At 35.0% G+C, this 16,032-nt stretch overlaps 1 protein-coding gene across 1 annotated transcript in view; it reads left to right on the forward strand.

The window, feature by feature from the left end:
* Nucleotides 1-16,032, forward strand: part of COG5 (component of oligomeric golgi complex 5) — a 289,304-nt gene that overhangs the window by 28,131 nt on the left and 245,141 nt on the right. Inside the window, exon 6 of the mRNA XM_044245810.1 lies at nt 14,652-14,772. Within this exon, the coding sequence (XP_044101745.1) occupies nt 14,652-14,772 (121 nt within the window). The remainder of the gene's footprint in view (nt 1-14,651; nt 14,773-16,032) is intronic.

Below are 16,032 nucleotides of genomic sequence, written 5' to 3' on the forward strand. Positions count from 1 at the left end.
ATCCCAAGAATGGGTTTGCTAAGGTTATTGAACTTCTGATCTTTGGCTTTATTATGTAATACCAAATTATTTTCCCTAAGAGGTATGTCATGCGTACCAGCAGCATTATGAGTTGGCATTAGTTTGTATCATTGTCAACATTTAGGGTTGTCAGACTTCTTGTTTTTTGCCAATATTTTGAGTGTGCGATGGTTTCAGTTTTGTTTTTCAGTGTCCTAAAAGAGACTGAATACCTGAGATAAGTCCTCTATTGTGAGTTTCAAATATCCCTTTGTGCTTGTTTTTTTCTCTTTCTTTATAATATCTAGATGAACAGAAGTGAAATTTGCCATTTTTTCTGTTAGGGTTGGTGTTTTGTTTTATTTTTGTTTTTTTTGTCTTGTTTAAGAGAACTTTCTCTATCCTGAGCTCATGAAGATATTCTGTTTTGTCCTATATCATATGTTTTGGTCTATAATATACCTGAAATATTTTTAAGTTTACTGAACTATTTTTGTTAAGTGTCTTATCTGCTGTTACTTCCATCCTGTATGTTTTTGATTTTTACATAATGCATTTTTCATCCCTAATATTTTGTCTTTTTGTATCTTTCCTTTCTATAATATACTTCTTGAGCACATAGAATAATTTATAATAGATATCTTAGTATTCCAGTCTTCATTATTTCTAGGTCTGTTTTGTTGATTGACCTTTCTTCTTGTTACGGGCTTTATGATTTTACTTATTCATATGCCTATAAATGAGGACTGGTTTTAATTCTTTGTTAGTGCAGGTCCAGAGCAGACTTTGGTTTAGGGCTAATTTATAGTTTAGTCCTACATGTTTATTGCTAGGTCTTTATACTGTGAGCTTTGTGATTTGTTTCAGTAATTCTTTCCCTGCATTTTCTCTTACACATGTACAGATTGGTACTTACTTTCTGTCCAGTTCTGTGTCCATAAACTAGCTTTTTTTGGTTCTTCTGAAGTCTGATCTCTCTTTCCTCACTGTGGAGAGACTGTCATGTTCTATTTCCCTCCCCTTTCCCTTTGCTGGCACCTGGAAATTGTCTCCTAGCAGTATACTAGGATAGTTAAGTTCATTTTATTGCTTTTCTTTTTTTAAAGATTTTATTTTTAAGTAATCTCAACACCCCACATGGGACTCTCACCCACAACCCTAAGATCAAGAGTTGCATGCTGCACTGACTGAGCCAGTCAGGTTCCCCAAGTTCATTTTCTTCCAGGGATCACAGTCCTGTGCTATCTGTTGTTGAGTGTCTGAAAATGATTTCATGTACTTTGTGCAGTTTTCTAGTTGTTTAAGATGGGAGTGTATTTATGCACCATACCCAGTGCTCCATGCAGTGAACTCTGGAATACTGAAAAGAAATAAAATAAAATAAAATGAAGGGGAAAAAAGTTTAATCTCAGAAGAAGAAGAAGAAGAAGATGGGAGTGTAAATCCAGTCTATCATTCCATCATGTTAGAAGTAAAAGTTACTCTCAGTTTTAAAAATGGAGTTGTCACATGCTACAAAATTCACCACTTTAAAGTGTATTTTAAGTGCAAAGTGAGTGGTTTTTACTATTTTCACAAGGTTGCGCTACTAGCACATCTAATGTCAAAACATTTTCATTACCCCAAGAAGAAACTTTATTCCCACTAGTAGTTACTCCCCTTTACCCATTCCCCTTTCTAATCTGCTGTTTGTCCGGGTGGCATTGCCTATCCTGGACATTTCAAGTAAATGGATCATACATTATGTGGCATTTTTTTTCTGGCTTCTTTCACTTGGCATAATGCTTTCAAGGTTCATCCTTGTTGTAATATGTTTCAATACTTCATTTCTTTTTAAGAATAAATAATATTGTATGGATATACCACATTTTTGTTTATCCATCTGGTTTGTTTTCCCAGCACTTGATGGACATTTGGGTTATTTCTACTTTCTGACTATGATGAGTAGGAACTGTTATGAACATTTTTGTCTAAGCTTTTGTGTGGATGTATTGTTTTCAGTTATCTTGGGTGTTTACTGGAGGATATGCAAGGTTGTATGCTACTTGTTTACTATTTTAATGTATCAAATTAATATGCATATAACCTTAAACTTAGACAATGTTATATGTTAATTATTTATCAATCTCTGGAAAAAAGAAACTTTGAGAAATGCCAGACTGTTTTCCAAAGAAGCTGTACCATTTTCCATTCCTATCAGCAATGTATGAAAGTTAGTTTATTTCTTACAATACCTCTCTTCTTTTTAAAATAGCCTTCTTTTTTTTTTAAGATTTTATTTATTTATTTGACAGACAAAGATCACAAGTAGGCAGAGAGGCTGGCAGAGAGAGAGAAGGAAGCAGGCTCCCCACTGAGCAGAGAGCCTCATGCAGGGCTCGATCCCAGGACCCTGAGATCATGACCTGAGCCGAAGGCAGAGGCTTAAACTCACTGAGCCACCCAGGTGCCCCTTAATATAACCTTCTTATTGGCTAAGAAGTAGTACTTCTGGGTTGTTTTATTTTCTTTTTAATTTTTAAAATTTATTTTTTAAAGATTTTATTCATTTGAGAGAGGGAGAGAGCATGAGCAGGTGGGGGTTGGGGGGGAGGAGCAGAAAGAGAAGGTGAAGCAGACTTCCCGCTAAGCAGGGAGCCCAGTGCAGGGCTTAATCTCAGGACCTTGGGATCATGACCTGAGTTGAAGGCAGAGTCTTAACCAACTGAGCCACCCAGGCACCCCCTTCATGGTTGTTTTAATTTGAATTTCCGTAATGACTAAAGATTTGAGCATGTTTTATTGTACCTATTGGCCATTTTAAAAAATCATTTTTTTTTTTTTACAGTTTGTTACTAGTTTCAGGTGTACAATACAGTGATTCAGCAATTCCATGTATCACTAGGTACTCATCACAATAAGTGTACTCCTTAATTCCCATCATCTGTCTAACCCATCCTCCACTTACCTCCCCTCTGGTAACCATTATTGCTGGTGGAAATGCAAACTGGGGCTACCACTGTGGAAAACAGTATGTATGTTCCTCAAGAAGTTAAAAATAGAATTAACCCTATCGTCTAGCAGTCATATTACTGGGTATTAACCCAAAGAATACAAAAACACTAATTCAGAGGGATACCTGCACCCCTATATTTATAGCAGCATTATTTATAATAGCCAGGATATGGAAGCAACCCAAGTGCCTATCAATTGATGAATGGGCAAAGAAGATGTGGTATATATAACACAATGGAATGTTATTCAGCCACAAAAAGAATGAACTCTTACCATTTGCAACAACTTAGATGGATCTAGAGAATATGATGCTAAGTGAAGTTAATCAGAGAAAGACAAATAGCATATGATTTCATTCATATGTGGAATTCCAGAAACAAAACAAAAGAGCAAAGGGAAAAGGAGAGACAAACCAAGAAATAGACTGTTAAATGTCTATTAGCCATTTGTATATCATCTCTTATTCAGATTTTTGCTCATTTTAAAAGTTGGTTTTTGATCTATTTCCTTCCTTCCTTTCTTTATTGTTTATTATTTTCTGCACTTGGAATATATCATCCCCTTATGTTCTGCCTTCTGTTTTAGTCGTTGAAAAGCTTTGATTCTGACCTGGATTTTTTTAAAGGTAATTGGTAGTTTTCTTCTGGCTTCTTTTAGGATTTTCTCTTCTTTTTGATTCCCTTCAGTTTCAGAATGTGGTTCCTTTTTATTCATCTCAAGTGTAATTAGTTTTTCTTTTTCCATCTGCGAGTTTATCTCTTTCATCATTTGTAAACCATAATTTCTTCAAATATACATCATTGTCTCTCTCCTTCGTCTTTAGAATATAATAAATGTATGCTCAACTTTCTTTGTCATCCAAGCCATTTACTCACGTTTCCTTAATCTATGTGGTTTTTTTGTTTTCTTTTGTCTTTCCTGGACTTTTTCCTGATTGTATTTCATTTCATTCTTTCTTTAGCCAATTACAGTCTGTCTAAACTAGTCTATTATTATTTTGCTAAATTTTGGTAATGTTTATTTTATTTTTAAAAATTCGATTTTTATTTTCCTGAAATGCTGTATGACCTGTCCTGTATCCTGTGTTCTGACTTTTACTTCTTTGTATATATTCTGCGGAGGTTTTCTGTTATCTGACTCTGGAAGGTACAGTGTTTGTTGTGTTTGTAGTTATGTTTCTTTTTGTAGTATGTTTGGCCTGTTTTGTCTAATGGAGTTCAATTTCTTTGGGTGCCTGATTATCTTTTGCTGTGTGCTGGACATTTTTTTTTTTTGAGAAGCTATTTTTAATTTTTATTTATTTATTTATTTATTAACATTTTTTTAAAGATTTTATTTATTTATTTGACAGAAAGAGATCACAAGTAGACAGAGAGGCAGGTAGAGAGAGAGAGGAGGAAGCAGGCTCCCTGTGGAGCAGAGAGCCCGATGTGGGGCTTGATCCCAGGACCCTGGATCATGACCTGAGCCGAAGGCAGAGGCTTTAACCCACTGAGCCACCCAGGCACCCCGAGAAGCTATTTTTTAGAATATCTGAGTCCTTAAGATTGTTTTGTTTCTGCGTGGTATCAGAGATTGCTATCAGTCTAAGAACAACATTAAATTTAATCAGTTTTAGCTATCTGCCCCATTTGGCCTCGATCTTGGCTGTTAAGATGTAGGTCGTAGTTTTCCAAGATTAGCCAGTATTCTCAGATTACAGGTGGATTTGCTTCTTTTCTTTCTGGATTCTCCTGTACTTTACTTTTAGCTTGGTATTTCTATATGTTTTATCACTTCTTTGATGCTTTTCAGACATTTTTACATGTCCTACAACATTTTTAGTTGTTTTCAGTGATAAGCTAACAATCTAGTGCCATACTGAAAATAGAAGACTCACATGTCTTATCTTTTTTATAAAACAAATGCCTAATACTTTAAAAATATTTAAATTAAACTAAATTAAAATTTTAATTTAATTTTAATTAGATTAATCACTTTTAAATTTAATTTTAATTTGTAATTTATTATAATTTACAAATTATTATAAATTTATAATAAAATTTTATAATTTTTAATTTATAAAATAATAACATAATAATAAATTATTAATTTATAATAATTAATTTTAACTTATTTTTTATTTGTGTGTGTGTGTTTTTTATTTTAAGAAACAGTGATGTTACTTGTTTCATAATTTCTTTTTTTTTAAATTTATTTTCAGCATAGCAGTATTCATTGTTTCTGCACCACACCCAGTGCTCCATGTAATACGTGCCTCCCTAATACTCACCACCTTGTTCCCCCAACCTCCCACCCCCCACCCCTTCAAGACTCTCAGGTTGTTTTTCAGAGTCCATAGTCTCTCATAGTTCACCTCCCCTTCCAATTTCCCTCAACTCCCTTCTCCTCTCCATCTCCCCATGCCCTCCATGTTATTTGTTATGCTCCACAAATAACTGAAACCATACGATAATTGACTCTCTCTGCTTGACTTATTTCACTCAGCATAATCTCTTCCAGTCCCATCCATGTTGATACAAAAATTGGATATTCTTCATTTCTGATAGAAACATAATATTCCATAGTGTATATGGACCACATCTTCCTTATCCATTTGTCCGTTGAAGGGCATCTTGGTTTTTTCCACAGTTTGGCAACCATGGCCATTGCTGTTATAAACATTGGGGTACAGATGGCCCTTCTTTTCACTACATCTGTATCTTTGGGGTAAATACCCAGTAGTGCAATTGCAGGGTATTAGGGAAGGTCTATTTTTAATTAATTTAATTAAATAAATTAAATTAAATATTTAAAATATTTAAATTAAATTAATTTAAAAATACTTAAAAGTATTCAGTTTCTTAACAAAAAAGAGAATGAAGAGTCAAGTCCTCACTATGGCATGTAAGCCCCTTCATGATATGGCTTCTGCTTGCCTTTATCAACTTTGCCTTTTGCTAGAAATTCTCAGATTTTCTTTGCACATTTTCTTTTTTTGTCTAACTCAGAATGTTCTTGTCATTCAACAGACTCTAACTGATCTGTCAATTCTTTTGTGAGGGCCTCTCTTGCCCTTCCTTCTGGCAAAGCAGAATATTTCTTTTCATTTTTTGGTTCCTTTAGAGTACTGTAGATACTTCCATTATAGTACTTTCTGCATAGTTTTTACCTTCTTTATGTTCTTATAAGACTGAGGTACTTAAGGGCTGTGATCATGTATTGTTAATATTTGAATCTTTAGCCTTGGCATAGTATTATATACCAGATAGTTAAATGTTTAAGAAATGAATAAAATGATCTTTTCCTTAATCTGTGTCTCAGTTTTAATATTCTTTCTAAATATGTAATACATGTTTCTGAACAAAACATACATGGTGTACTAAAATTTTTTTTAATTTTTAAAATTAACATATAATGTATTATTAGTCCCAGGGGTACAGGTCTGTGAATTGTCAGGCTTACACACTACACAGAACTCACCATAGCACATACTTTCCCCAATGTCCATAACCCAACCACCCTCTCCCTACCCTCCCCCAGCGGCAACCCTCAGTTTGTTTTGTGAGATTAAGAGTTTCTTGTGTTTTGTCTCCCTCCTGATCCCATCTGGTTTCATTTTTTCCTTCTAAAAAATTTTTTTTAATGTACTTACACATTCCTCCTATAACAACTTGAGAAATACAGCATGTGAGAAGAGTGTGTATGTTTTAGTCTTTTTCAGATAGAGAAGAGATACTTTCAGGTTATTTCAGGGATAGCTACTTTAGGAGCATGTGAAGCAGTGAGGATACATGGGAACCTGTCCTAACAGCCAAAGAAATCCTGAAACAGTGTGATACGCGTGCACAGTAAGACATTGCTTGGCCTGTAATAGCATACCAACATTCACGCTTCTCTGTGACTCAGGCTCTGTGTGTTTGCATCTCTATCTGCTGCTTTTTCTTTCTGCCACAGTGGGTAAACGCTCATGCTCCTTTTCACTTGCTTATTGTTTCTTCTCACTCTCGCTGCTTTTGTTTCAAGGTTTCTGCTTATTGCCACTTCCCTGCCAGTAATGGTTTTGGGCAGTTCTTTTGCAAGACAATGTCATGCACAATGTCATGTCATGTCAATGATAGACTTGGTATGGTTTCCTTTGACCTAGCATTGTTCCCCAATCTAATGAGTTGTGTCTAAGGCCTCAAGGTCCTCTATGACCTGAAGTTTGGTGAACCATGTGGAAGGACCTGCCCAAGCTACTTTCCTGAGGAGTATGGGTACTACAAGTGCCCAGAACATTATAAAAGTTCTCTCCTAAAAGTTAATGTCTTACTTTTATGCTGAAATCCACATTATAACAATACCTCCTCATAGTTAAGTTGGGATTTAGATACTGCTTTTTTAGGATAACGTTTTCATTTTGTACTCAAAATCATGGTATTATGTTTAGGGGAATAAACTAACATGCAAGGATGGTAGATTTATGTTTAATTTTAGATAGCAAATTAAAATTTGATTTTTCAACTAGAATTTTAATTTTAGTTCACTTCTTTGCTTTCAGCTCCAGATCTTGAACCTGTCAGAATCATGCATTTCTTTTTTTTCCCCTTTGTTCAATATACTCCTTTGACAGTAAGTTTTAAGAACCTCTTTATTTTTGCCTCTTTTAGCTAATTTTAACTAATTATTAGCAATAAGGGAAATTTCATGTTTATGCAGGACTTTATAATGAATGAAAATTTCAATGCAGGACTTTATAATGAATGAAAATTTCAAGTATTCTGAATCATTTGACTTTTATAATAATGTTTAGAAGTTGCATATCTCATCATTCTATGGATAAGTAACCCTAGATTCTGAAAGTTATTTGCTTGAGTTCATAAAGCCAGTGTGCAGCAGCATGTTGACTATGAAATGATAATTCTTTCTCTAAGTTTACTATTCTTTGCTTTTGATTCTGTGGACTATATACAAAAGGTAGACCATATAATTCCTGTTTCCCAGAAGCTTGTTCTAGGTTAAAAAAAAAAAAAGGAGAAACAAGTCCAGTTTTGTAAGTACCCATGAAGTACACTGGCCTAAGACTTCTGAGGCCTGACTGCTATTGCTCATCACTCTACCTGCATGGTAGTGAAGGAACTTGAATATCTTCCCCTCCCCCCAACTTTATTGAGATTTATAACTGATGTATAACATTATATAAGCTTAAAATGTATAACATGATGATTTGATATGTGTATATATTGTGAGATGATTACCAAAATAAGGTTAGTTAACTCATCCTTCACCATACCAAATTACCATTTTTGTGGTGGTGGCGGTGGTATATTTTTTTTACAATGAAAGTTTGGAGTGAATCGGTGAATTCCCTTCCAGCTCTAAAATTCTGTGAAGCTGTGATCTTTTCTTTTATGAATGTTTTTATTTTTTATGGTTATATAAGCGTGAGAAGTCAGAATTGTTTGTGTTTAAATAAACACTTTTTACTTTTATTATTGTTATTAAATGTTTGTGCTGATTTTCTACACCCTTATTTTAAAGAATATTATACTAGAGGAATAACTAAGTTGATAACTGTCATAACTGTGGCCAAATTATTATAATGGAAGAAAGAGGTGAAGGGAAAATAAAGAAATATGCCTATGGACATTTTGGTATGTTTATTTCCAGTATTTAAATTTTTCTTGGATTGACTCCTATGCAGGCTTACTTTAGGAAGGAAATTCATCTTAGAAATGTGCTGCCTTTAAAACTATTTTGAAGTCTAGGGCCCCTTCCGAAGCTTATTATGTTTTAACCATTTTTATGCTATTCATTTTGTTTAGTCATATCTGTTTTGAACATTGGGGAAACTTTAATTTTCCTGTTTAATCTTTTTATTCTTTGAGCTCTTAATTCATTTAAATGCATGTGGTACAAGAAAGCAAGAAAGAAAGAGCTACGAAGTTTTTGCCTTGAACATAAAATCACTGTGATTGTTCTCTCAATTAGAAGAAAGTACTTTTACATTTAATTCTTTTTCCTTTTATCCCCATTTCACTCTTTTTCCAGAAGCCTTTTCTTTCTCCAAGCAGAGGCTTCTGACTTCATCTATATACATGAATACATGAGTTGAATTTAATTATCACCCCAAGAATCATCTATCTGAGCTCATTTTAGTAACATTGTTTGCTTATGAACTGCCTCAGAGTTTTTCAGAAAGAAATTTTGAAGAGCTTATTATTTCTTACAGAGAGTATTTAAATTTTTTTAACTTTAAAATTATATAAGAAAATGAGTTTTTTAACTTTCAGTGTAACAGCTTTCTTGAGATATAATCCCATACCTATTATATAACATTTTTATCTTTTCAAATTATGTTTTTTAACTTTTTATCATTTTCCTTTTTTTTAAAGTCCTACACGTATATTAGCTTTTTACTGGAAAGTTTTTAATGTAGTTTTTTAACTTTGAAATCATATAAGTAAGAAAGTTTGAGAAAATTTTGAATAAAGAAGGAAGGACTTGTCCTTAAAACATTTTCTCTTTTCTATATGTTGATGTTTTATAGGTATGTGGTTTTTACCATATAGTTTAATAGGATCCCTTTCAGTTTTCAGTTAATGTGGTGTTGATTTTATCTATTTTATTATAGATAGAATTGGAATGATGCCTTATTTTGCTAGCTGTATAATTATCCACCAAACAAGTGAATGTGCCAGGAAGGGAGGAAGGAAGAGGAAAGATAGTAGCAACTTAAAATGCCAGTGTCCCCAAATGCTGTAAAAACAGAGAACAACTACCTTAGCAAAACCAAAGAACCTGTGCTGTGGAAGTGATCTTGTGCTAGTTCTGGGCCTTGCCTGCAGGGGGCATCGCCACTTTGGCTCTGCTTTGGGAAAGTCACAGTCTGTGTAAGCAGACTTGAGACCACCTGCCTTGAGACCACCATGCTGTGAAGAAGCCCCAGCTAACCACGTGGAGATGATAGGTGCAGAAGCACTGAGACACCAGATACTGGAGTGAAGCCTTCTGATACTGTCCAGACCAACTTTCTTGTTAGCCAGGTGCTGCAGAATGACAACACGTGGGGCATTTGAACCCTGCCAAAATTACCTACAGAAGTGTGGGACCTAGCAAATCATGTTCAACCACTACGTTTTGGGTTGTTTTTTTTCTTGCAACAATAGGTAATTGGTAGACTTTCCAAAGTGATGTTCAAATATAGAGACAGCCATCCACAAACAAGAATTCAAGGATGATTGCTCCTGTGAATCTTTCCTTGGGAATCTGATAGCGCACTCGAGAATGACTAGAAAAACACCAAAGTAAGACTGGTGTTAAGCGTTAGAGCTGAGATTAAATGAAGGATATAAAGGGAAGTATAATATGTAACAGCTGTATGTTTTGACAAGTAAAACTCAACTCTAAAATGTATGGAGAGCATGTGCAAAACAATGTTTTAAAAACTATCTTCAGCTGTCATATTTGTGTTTGTAGTGTGGGTTTTGTATTGAGATAATGTTTTCTGTGTGTTGTGCAGCAAAGCAAATGGATAATTTAAAATTTTTCTAATTCTGTTATTTCTCATGTCTCAGAGCCAGAAGTCTCTGAAGAAGAAATAAAGTACAGATATAAGTTAGAATATGTAAACACCCTGTACTCCTGATTTTTAATTGGAAATATCAGTATGAACTCATGAGGTATTTTAATTTTATCTTGATATATACATCACATATGCATATATTTTTATACATATGTATATGTATAATATGAATCTGAGAATGTTTTATGTATATTATGGAATAAAGCAAATGAATATTTATGTGATAATTTGATTCTGACATTTCCTAGCTATGTCTGCTGAAAAGTCACAGAAATGAGCAAACCTAGTTCCCAGAATGTGTTTTTGAAATGCTCCTGACATCTAAAAGAAACTAGGGCTTCTTTGATAAATCTTTGATTCTAGGTGTGGGGCATGAAATGTATAAAATGATCCTGGAGTATTTTTATACTGTATATCAAGGAACCTATTAGCCACTACAAGACAAGTCAAGACAAAAGGATTGAGGAGCCAACTTAAAGAGCCTTTGGGGTGACCAACAATCCCAGTTTTAGCATTGGAAGTCCCAGGTCCTGGGAGACCTCTTTCTCAGTCATTTGGTACAATTGATCACCCTCAGAGTCTCCCACTGGCCACAAAGGGATAAGGTCAGCATCTGCAAGGATAAGAGCGACAGTAGTGTGGCATCCTTTATTTATTATGTTTAAGTCTCTGAGTTCATACTGACATCCCAAACAAAACAAAACCCACTAATTGTTCATCTTTTATAGATATCAGGAAAGCAGTCTTTAATTTTGAAATCTGATGAAGCAAGGGAAGGAATCAAATATATATTTTTTACTTTTCTATATGAATAGTACCACCAGGTAAACAAATAGTAGGTAAGGTAAAGTTTTTTTTTTTATGGGGAAATTTTATATGCTAGCAAATAAAGACAAAATGATAGAATTGGAGTAATCTCTGTATTTTAATGGATTTTGACATTGACTATCAGTGACTGCTAATGACACAGAAAGAGAGAAAATCACGCATGTGCTGCACATACACCACTACCTAAGGAAAGTACCCAAAATATTAAGCCTGAGTCTGGCAAGTCTGTGTATGTCCAACTGCCAACATATAGGAAACATGCAAGACAGAGGAACATGTTCAGCTGTACTATTGGAATGAACTCCATGAAACCCACTCTGTGGGAAACTGTATAGGACAGATGGTCCAGTATACTTAGCAGATTGCAAAGAAAAAGTAAGAGATGATAAGGGAACCTATATGTATTTAAAAAAAAAGGCAAATTTAAACTATAGCAGTTGAATACATACATTTGAGTAATAAAACCATAAATAAAAGTAAGGAAGTGATTACCACAAAACCCAGAGTAGTGGTGTTTCTTGGTTGGGATGGGAGAGCTAGGATAGGGTACATACATGGAGGGCTTCTGTAGTCACTGACATGGTTCTGTCTTCTGATCTACATGGTGGTTCTAGGTTCAGTTAGCTATAATTTTTGCATGTGGTTTTCTGTGTTTGTAATATCTGTATCTATTTCAAAGACTATTTTTAAGAGCAGTTTTTGGTTCACAGTGAAAGTAAGAGGAAGATGGAGGTGTCTCCTATACCCCCTGTCCCCACCCCACCCATGCATGGCCTTCCCCTTAATCTCCATCTCTCCCAACCCCTCAGAAGGGTACATGTGTTACACTTGATGAACTTACATTGACACATCACTATCTCCCAAAGTCCATAGTTTACATCAGGGTTACTCTTGGTGTACATTCAGTGGTTTGGGACAAATGTATGATGACATATGTCCATCATTATAGTGTTATACAGAGTATTTTAAAAATCCTCTGTACTCTGCCTATTCATTCCTCTAAACTTTGGCAGCCACTATCTTTTTCCTTTCTTCATAGTTTTGCCTTTTCCAGAAATGTTAGATACTTGGAACCATACAGTATACAACCTTTTCAGCTTAATTTCTTTCACTTAGTAGCATGCATTTAAGGTTCCTCTATGCCTTTTCCGGGCTTGATATCTCATTTCTTTTTAGTGCTGAATAATGTTTGTATTATATTCGGTTATAAAAGTCTGAAATAAAAATTAAGGAAGGGAAATTGACCAGAGTGGAGGCCACTCTATCAGGAAATGGTGGTAAATGATGCCTTATAGATTATCTAAGACTTTTTGACTGAGCATTTCATTAAATACTGTTGTGAGAGATTCAACATAATCTGTCAGCAGAGAGCTGCTGAAGTTTATTAAAAAGAGGGTTGGAGTGCTGGAAACTGTGTTTCTAGGAAGATAAATCTAGCAGGGTGGATTTCAGGAGGAGATTGGAAAGCTAACCGGTACACCACATTGTGAGGGTGAAAGTGGTAAAGATTTGGATTAGGTGATGCTTGTAGGACCAGAGATAATGTAACTGTTGTGTTATGCAACAGAATAGTCGATAAGACTTGCTGACAGATTAAGTGTGGTTAAAAATAAAAGCATTAGAAATAAGCTCAAAGATTTCATTTTTGAGGGCATATCCTTTATTGGGTATGTACTGGGGAATTCTAGAAGGACAATTCTAGGTGATTAGACTAAAAGTAAGATCTGGTATTTCTCCTCATGATGTATTTAGAATCCCAGAGGAATGATTACTAGGGATTCTGCATTCCAAATGGTTTGTTTAAAAACTGTGTTCTGACAAGCAAGAAACTGATAACAGTGACTGTTTTTGGTAAGTGCATATTTGTGACATAGAGATATGAGGGTGACTTTTTTTTCTTTTGAATCTTGAATTGTGCTTATATTACTTATTCAGAAAATAAATAAAATTTAATTAAAAGATAAAGATGCCCAAATCTTCCAATTTTCAGGGACAAATTCTTAGTTGGCATTTTTTATCATTGTAAGTTCTTTTAGACTATAGTTACTCAGAAAAACATTCAGGGAAGCCTGTTCATTAACTGGTCGCCTTTGTCTTATATATGTTTGTAAACATTGTATTTTTGAACAAATTTTATGTTTTGTGTCTCTGTATGTTATGTGGGTGCAAGTGTGGTTCTGGGTCTGGATGTGTGTGTGTGTGTTTCATTCAGGAAAAAAAAGGGGGGTTTATAGATGGAGTCTTAACTCTTCCTGGTGCTTTTAATTCTTATTGCCTCCAGTTATGATTTTCCTCCTTAAATGGGAGATGTTCTTCTCAACCAGCTTCAGGGCCATAAAGATGGTGGTAATGAGCAGCATAGACTGTCTCTTTTTGTTATCACTCCTGATGCTAAAGGTCACTACATATCTATTATTCCATCAGTCTCCCCTCTTCTCTTTCTCCCTGAGGCAGTTGCTCTGGATCCAGCTTCCATAATAGCGTCCTGAAATACATGGGTCTTCATTTTGTGTCTTAGTCTTCTGGCTAGGTAAAGATGGAGTATTAGATCTGGTGATGAAAAGAGAATAGGAAGTGTTAAATGCACACACACACACGTACATATACATACGTACATATACACATACATACATATAGTAGTTTCTTTTTGTTTTAATAACTCTGTTTCATAGTTTGTTATCAGTGATAAAAGAACCATTAGGAAAATTTAGGTAGGGGATACTTACTCTTTAAGGTCTAATGAAATCAGGAGAAGTTGTAAGTCTGCTCCCCTGTGGACCTAGAAAAGAGAAACCAGGACTAGAAACAATAAGAGGTAATAGGCAGGCAGCACCAACACAGTGGCCATCAACCTTGCTGGCACATTGGCACCACTGAAGATTAAAAAAAAAAATACTGATGCTTAGTTCCCACTTCTGCAGATTCTGATTTAATTGATCAGGCTATGGCATTGGCTTGGAACTTTTGAACCTACACATTTGAATTTAATATGAAGACTGAGAACCACTGACTTAGAGAAGAAAACTGGTCTAGGAGTGAGGGAAGGAGTTCCCAGGTTGCACATCACCTCAATCCCCAAATCTCTTCTTTTGGGATAGATTGAAGTTTTTTGTTAAATGATGCTTTCCAAGCTTTATGATTTGTTTAGGTTTCTGATGGATAGAAAACATAAAAAAGACATAAATGAGTCTTTAACATCTGGAAAGAATGGACAGATTCACATCAGAATATAATAAAACTCCATGATTGATTACACTTATTGAACATTGTGATATTTGCACAGGTTGCCTGTGATTTGCTTCGGAGAATAATTCGCATCTTGTATCTCACTAAGAGACTCCAAGGACAACTGCAAGGGGGAAGTAGAGAGATAACAAAAGCTGCTCAGAGTCTTAATGAACTTGGTAAGTCCTCTTTTGATTAAAAAGCTAATACACTTTTACAGATTTTTCAGTCACTTGATTTTTTGGCTTTTGTTATCACCAGTAACAAATATTATTGAATAAATGTATTTAACAATTGCCTGTATACAACATGGTCACACTTTTCAAAATGGGTGAAAAATTAGTTGATTTCTTAGAAATGCAGTTTATTTTTTAAATTCTCATGTGATAAGATTGGCTGTTTTTTTCTGGAGTTTTCTGGGTATACATTCCTATGAGTGTTAACACAAGCATAGACTCATGTAATTGGTAGCACAGTCATGATATAGAATAAGTTTCATCACCCCCAAAATTCCCTCCTGCTATCCCCTCTAGAGTCTCACCTCCCCACCTAACTTTGGCAACCACTGATTGGTTCTCCATCAGTTTAGTTTTATTTTTTGGAGAATGTCATATAAATGGGATTATGAAGTATGTAACCTTTTGAGACTGCTTTTTGTATTTAGCATAATGGTTCTGAGAGTTATCCAAGTTTTTATTTATACCATTGTTTGTTACTTGGTGTTTGGTGGAATATTGTTGTGTAGTTGTACCACAGTTTATGATTCAAGGACTGAAGGAAATTTATGTTGTTTCTAGTTTTTGGTCATTATGAATAGAGCTACTGTGAACATTTGGGTACAGGTTGGTTTTTTTTTTTTTTTAAGATTTTATTTATTTATTTGACAGAGATCACAAGTGGGCAGAGAGGCAGGCAGAGAGAGAGGGGGAAGCAGAGAGCCCCATGTGGGGCTCTATCCCAGGACCCTGGGACCATGACCTGAGCTGAGGGCAGAGGTTTTAACCCACTGAGCCATCCAGGCGCCCCTCGGGTACAGGTTTTCATGTGAACTTAATTTTCATTTCTGTAGAAGAAATGTTATTTTTTTAGGTGACAAATCCTATGTTGACATTCTGCCTAGAAGATTTATTGAATTCATTTCTTCATATGTTCGTTCATCTTTCAAGCATTTAGAACAGAGTCTTGACATCCAAGGGTTTAACACTAATGGTTTTGACTGTTAACAGGCTGCAAGGTCCATGATGATATAGTTCATATTTCAGGCAAAATTTTGAATAGTGTAGAACTAACATCTGCATTTTAATGAGGCTTTGTGGTTTTCTTCTTTTCTTTGGGTACCCAGTAATTTTTCTGAAGTGGATATGTTTAGTGATTCTGTACCTTTGTAGGTTCAGAGGTCTTTGATGATATCCAATTCAGGTATTGAGCATCTACTTACT

Source organism: Neovison vison, chromosome 4, assembly GCF_020171115.1.
Source record: "Neovison vison isolate M4711 chromosome 4, ASM_NN_V1, whole genome shotgun sequence".
NCBI lineage: Eukaryota > Metazoa > Chordata > Mammalia > Carnivora > Mustelidae > Neogale > Neogale vison.